Source organism: Enoplosus armatus, chromosome 14 (genome assembly GCF_043641665.1).
Source record: "Enoplosus armatus isolate fEnoArm2 chromosome 14, fEnoArm2.hap1, whole genome shotgun sequence".
Taxonomy (NCBI): Eukaryota; Metazoa; Chordata; class Actinopteri; order Centrarchiformes; family Enoplosidae; genus Enoplosus; species Enoplosus armatus.
The window spans coordinates 13,160,658-13,167,173 of record NC_092193.1 but is presented as its reverse complement, the minus strand read 5'-3'; the positions used below and the strand labels follow the sequence as shown (position 1 = coordinate 13,167,173).

The window sequence follows — 6,516 nt, the reverse complement described above, 5'->3', positions numbered from 1 at the left end:
TTAAGTTTTTACACACAGTCTCTTACTTTTACATAGGGTGTTTTTTTCCACCACAATACTCTAAATGCTTCATCCTACATTCCTCTCTTTTTCTGCAATTTGTCTTCAATGTTCCTGGTATTGATGTTAAATATATCATAAATAACCCAGTGACATGGACAAAAACGCACACCAAATGTCCTGATTTGTGCGCGCAACTGCCAGACTAGTGAGAAATTAACCGATCATCTACCCTGCTGATGTCATTGACGTGTGTTTGCTGCTGTTGTTCCAAGTGACCTGAGAAGACTGGTGCAGTCAATGGATGATGTAAAAAGTATGAGGTCACAACAAATGACACAAATGTTCCTATGACATCTGGAGAGGCAGCATGTTGTAAATATGACACTTTTGTTGCGTTGTTGTGCCCTCACCCTAAAAGTATGTCTTTGAATTTCAGCATGTTAAATGGTGCATGGAAAGACTTTATGACTCATACTGCCTGCAACTTCTTCCAATCCATTTCTAAATTAACTGTTGGGAAACAACGCTGCAATCAAACTGCTGCTGCCTCTGTGGCTTTTGGACAAAAAAAAGCACATTAAGATCTTGAGAGAACACATATTGTGACATCTGACATTTCTCTCTTTTTGTCAATTGGAGGAAAAGATATTAAAATAAAATGCAAATGAAGAGAAGTAATGGTTCTTATTCTGGTATGTTAATCTGCCCATTGATAACCTAATTTGACCAGTGGATTGAAAGAAGCTATTACCAAATCTGGATAAATATATAATTTTACATCCAGAATAGCCTCATTCCTCTTTTTCATTTCAACATCTTATCTCTCTGCCCTATTCACACAGAAAACTATCAGTTGAGCAATACGCCCCTAAGGTACAGTCATTCAAGTCCGCTCATCTGTATCTGTCACTGTGATCAATAGATGCAAACTCCCCATATTGCTAGATGCAAAAAGGCACAATAATGTGCTTAAATAACACTGTTCAAAATACTGTTGCTTTTTGGCACGCAGATATTCCAAGATATCGATTGCTCAGAGTCAGAAATAACAAACAGCCTCACATGCTTATGTAAGAAAGCCAGCCAACACAAGGAACAGCTGAAGGAGAGCTGAACCCTCCTGTGTTATCATACTGATTATCTAATTAATTTTTGACATTTTTGGAGCAAAATCTCAACCCATCAAGACTCTGGTTCCAACACATCTGAAAGGCCTGATATTAACAAGCAGCTGCTCCTTGAATGCCACCTTGAATTAAATAAGTCTTACATGGCCTGGTGCAGACAGTTGTCAGCATGGATAGAAACACTCTTGCTGTAAAGTGCTCTCGGTAGCCTTTTTAACAGGATTATTCTGCTCCCGACAGTGCACTTAGTAATTGTTTAGGCAGCTATATTAGGCTTCTACACCTCTCTAATTGGGTTAGAATGGCGATTTGTTGAAAGGTTGACGCACCTCAAGGTTGTCTCCCTCTTGAGAAGGACACATGCTTTTAGTTTTCTCCACACACGTCTTAACATGGACTAGAAAGACATCTGTTCATGTTTTTACAGGTTAGCTTCATGTGTTGAAGCGTAAATACTTTGAATAGTGTCAGACTGTGTATTTTGAAAAAATGGATATTATAGAAATGCATGAAACACATTTAGGTTTGCCAGTTTAGGTCAAATCTCCATCCAGAGTGACTATAGGCGAAGTCAATAACTGTGATTCTAGAAACCTCTCACTATGAAGGCATTTTCTATACAAACTGTAGAGAATATTTACTATTTTTTATACCTGTATACTGTAAATTGGTAAAATCCTGAGTAACAACTGTTCAAACTCATCACTTCAAGTTATTTGCAGTTGTCATAAGGGACCACATTTAAGCCTAATTCTACAGGGAATTAAGATACACCTTCATAGAGAAACTTGATAAATAATTGTTTAATTGTTGATTCATTGTATACCTGCAAAGAATAAAGATAATACTTTCCTATGAGTGATCTTTTCTTACTTAGGTATTGGTCGCAGCTGGTCGTAGCTTTTCCAACAAAATACACTTTTCAGTTTATTTAGCTGGAAAAGTTTATTTAGCTTAACCTGGACTGAACCATAAAGTGTAGAGAAAGAAATACAGCATATGTACATTTGTTTTCCCATTTTCCTTCAACCTGAATTTACAATGTTAAGTCTTTTGACCCGCTTTGCCATCCATGTATAACCTAATAACCCTCAAATATTAAAACAGGATGATTTTAAAAGGTAGGGTTACTAAATGTTCAGTCCACATAATGCAGTTGCATATTTTCAACACAGACCATTACAAAGTCATTATAGCCTGTGACAAATACGCCTTAATTCAGATGCAGTAGAACTGTTAAGTTAAACAGAGCAGAAATCTCATTAAGGAGATGCCCAGAACAAACTCACAAGGGTGTAACAAATGATAAGTTGACCTTTATGGCCTTTGGGTATCCCAGTGTCTCTGTGCTGCCCGTTGATTCAACTTTATGGCGCAGCAGGGTTAATGAAATCATTGTTTCCCCCATGTCAGCGCCATTTATGTTTTATTTTACATGAGTGCACATCGCAATTCGCTTACAAGGATTTGCTTTTAAACAAGGAGGCAGAAGGGATCTTTCACATTTACAAGTTACGCCAATGACAGCATCAGGATGACCTTCACTTATACAACCAGATTACAGTGTGTTTATGTAAATGATGACACCAGGGTGGTTAAAGTGTCCTTTTTTAGACCTTTTGTCTCACTCCTAATGACTGCTGTAAATTACATAGCACATGCTTGAGTGCATTGATGGGGGCAAACACAGAATTTAGGATGGTCATCACACAAATAACCTGCACACTCCTCCTCCCTTTTTGGGCCCGTGTGCCACTTTAAAAACAGATGTGTCACTGTGCTTTACAGTTAAGGTGCACAGCAACAGTGGATGTTGTGGTGTCTTAACAAGAAGAATTCTCCCAACAAGAAGCACATAAGCAAGATGTCCCATATACGGATGGCCCACATCTTGTGCATTCTGTCACTTTTGTGTTTTGCATCATGTGTTGCGGAAAATACTGAGACTGAGCAGGAATTTAAAGACCTCCAAATTCAACAAGACTCATTGTCGTGGCTCGACAAATTACAGGACAAACAGGTAAGAAGTACTTATTGTGCTTGTTACGCTATTTCTGTTTTAACATCTCCTCTACTGAAGAATTTATGTATGTTGTGAAAGTACAGTGTGCCCTTCCAATGATTGAAACCAGGCCCTGAATCCCAGCTACGATTACACTGCAGGCATCTGAATGTCCTGCTGACAGCTTTTCAATTTACAAAGTTTGTCTCTGCTTGTGCACACACATTTTATTGATCTTGATCTGTTAAAAGTGTAATTTCACTCTCAGTGAGTCATTCTGGAGGCTGTCAGAGCTAACCTGTCGGATATCTGTCATTTGATTATCCTCAGAGCTGCACCTCCATGAAATTGCAGATCAGAGATTAGCACTAACACAATTTTTGCATTTCCCTTTCTGGTTATGAGCAACAAATGGAAAAGTTCTGTAACATACGATAAACTGATTTTCATTTTGGTAGAAGTTCCCATTTCCCTGAGATACAAACATGGTGAAGTGTTTCATGTTTAGTGACATTTAAGAATGTTTAGAATTCTTCAATATTTACACCATGCCACTGTTTTCTTCCACAGGAATCGACAAAGAAACAGAATTTAGTAGACTTGCTTTATAAACTCTCCAAATTTGAAAATGGAATTATCTTGCAAGGAGCTTCAGACACAGAGAAACAGGAGAAGAGTCGACGTGGACTGGGTGGTGGCAAGACAACTCAGACTCGCAGACCCGGCTGCAGAATCTTCTTCTGGAAAATCTGGACTGCCTGCTAACTTTGTTCTCACTGATGTGCCAGAACTGTCAAATCTTGAAATGGATATTTCAAGTCTCAATTTATAGCTTAAATGTAGTTTTCTCTTAACATACTCGTTAATGTATTGCTTCTTGCTGTTCGTGTTGACTGGATGTTAAATTAGCTTTCACCTTTAAATTAAACTGCCTGTGTATAATATAAAAATAGTGGAACACTGCAAGCTATGTTTGAATATGATGACTACTTACACAGCTTTCATTTTATTAGATAAACCCAGTAAAGACTACATTCTTTGAGGCATGGCAGGTCACCCACAACAATTAGCAGGACAGCCTCTGCGCGGACCTGGCTTGTTAGCATCCTGCCATCCATTTGTTATCTTAAAGTGAGACTTGGTAGCATCTGAAACAACACTTAATGCATCCTTCCGCTTGAATTCATATGCAATAAAACACAAACTTGCTCATTTCAGTCCTCTTTTGCTTTTGCTATGACAGCCTTACTTGACCAGTAGCTTATAGTGGTTAATGTTAGCTTATGTTACCAAACTTTAGAATAGTATTGCTGTGTAACTGACATTACTGAGTCAGTCCACTGACTTTATGATTCTACTTGTGCTGCTGTTATACAATCTTTTAGCATTATCCCATACGTGCCACTTGTGCCCACAGCAGCTGCTCGCCAGCAAAAGTTACATAGTCTCTCTCTTGACATGCATGTCTTATTTCACCATTCTCAATAAACTTTAACAGTTTTGTGTGATGAATCTCAACATGTTGGCTGTTTCTGGGGTGCAGGAACTACACACAACTGTATCAACATTCATGTCTGTTGAAATGCACTTCAGCCACTTCTCATTCGTGCAGTTAGTTGAACAATAGCTGACCCTCTTGAACCTGCATGCCTGCTTTGTTTACAGTGCACCTGACAGTCGGGAGGAGGTGCTCACAATGAAGTGGGCCCTGAATATGTAATGATCGCTAAATGAACAGGTGGAAAAAGCTTCTGCGAAACCTGATGCTGCTTGTCAAAGAGATGTGGCTAAAAGAGTCCTGCAGGGAGCTGAAAAACTTGTCAGGATTCCTCGGTGACCTGAACTGTGCTCTACTGGCCTGTTGAAATGAGTGTTTGATTGTGCATCTGTTATATTTTAAATCAATCAAGATCACTCGCATTCATTCATTCATTCATTCATTCATCAAACACATCAAAGAATTTCTTTCTATATGGGCCCACTTTGGTTAGTATAATTTTCGCTCCAGTAGAGGAGGCTGTTCTTCTCTTTGTTAAATCCTGATAGACTTTAAATGTAATAAATGTCTGCAGTGTGTTTGATGTTTCCAAGTGATCTTCATGGTAGACTAGCAAAGCAATAAACCAATGACTTTAAAGACATCAATTCATCTTGTCTTTGATGTTCCTTCAATCAATTTCAATGATTGATGGTTATTTTTTTCCCCTATTTAAGTGTTCTGTAGTTTTGCCATGCAATCTACAATGAAACAAAAGATCTTGTGTGCATGGCACTTATGCATGCACCTGCGTGAGTGTGCAATTCACAAATTGCTTTTGCATATTTCCTGACACATGTGTGCTGGTGTGCATAAAATATGCCTTGTAACATCACATATTGTTGCACTGATGAGCACGCATTTAAGTAGCTCAGCATATCCTAGAGGCCGCTCTGTTAAAAAATGCATCGATCTCCACTGTGCATGTTTGTATTATGCATGCAAGTCGAACTGTGAGGTAAACTTGACAAGAATTACATGAACTCATTAACCGCAAACAAGTAAAGATGACTAGGTGGAACACAAAGAAAGGAAAAAGAGGTAGAGCAGACGTAGGTTGCAGGAAAAAGAAGGCTAGATTGAGAAGAAATGTATCAAGTTGGATGGAGAGGTGGAGAGGGGATGGAGATTAGGAAAGTGACAAAGTAGAGGAAGGAAGGGAGAGAGAGGTGCAAAGAGGATGCACTAGGAGATGAGAGAGAACATTATTAAAGTAGCAGTGTTGGAGCATAACTGCAGTCAAAGCTTGGCTTAGTCTCCTTTCTGTCCCTGGGCTATTGGGATTCAACAGAACAGCTTCCCTCTGTAACAGGAACCACACATTAACATGCTCATACTGCAGAGCTTCTTCAATAAAGTGATAGACTGTGTGAGAGTAACAAATACAAAGTGTGCGAGTGGGCGGGCGGCTGGGTGAGTGGGATTACAGTGTGTGTGGGTGCATGTGTGCACTGTGCGTGAACTTGTATGTGTTTTATGTCTCGCAGGTGAACGTGTTTGCTTGCAGTATTCCTCGCAGTGCTCATCTGCAGACAGGAGAAGCCAAAAGCAGCAAATCACAGAGAACGAGAGGCAGAGAGAAGGCAGAGCGATCAGTTGTTATCATCTCGGGACGGTGGACTGTCTCACAAGGTGCCGCAGCAGAATTCAGTCTCTTTAACCATCAGAACTCATTTCATTCAACATTCATAATCACCCCCCCCCCCCATCTTCCGGAAGTAAACACATTAGAACCAATTATCCAATACTTTTACCAACTCTGAGCAGTTGATTTGGATGTAAAAGACGCAGATAAAAAACACTGAGCAGCTAGATCAAAGGAGCATCACTGAGCCTTAATTGAACAG

General features: G+C 39.5%; 1 protein-coding gene across 1 annotated transcript; it reads left to right on the top strand.

The window, feature by feature from the left end:
- Positions 1–3,009: 3,009 nt before the first annotated feature.
- On the top strand, positions 3,010–3,897 carry LOC139296387 (somatostatin-1-like). Its single transcript, XM_070918782.1, has 2 exons — positions 3,010–3,150; positions 3,703–3,897. The coding sequence occupies exons 1-2, from the start codon at positions 3,010–3,012 to the stop codon at positions 3,895–3,897; spliced, it is 336 nt and encodes a 111-aa protein (XP_070774883.1).
- The last annotated feature ends 2,619 nt before the right edge of the window (positions 3,898–6,516 follow it).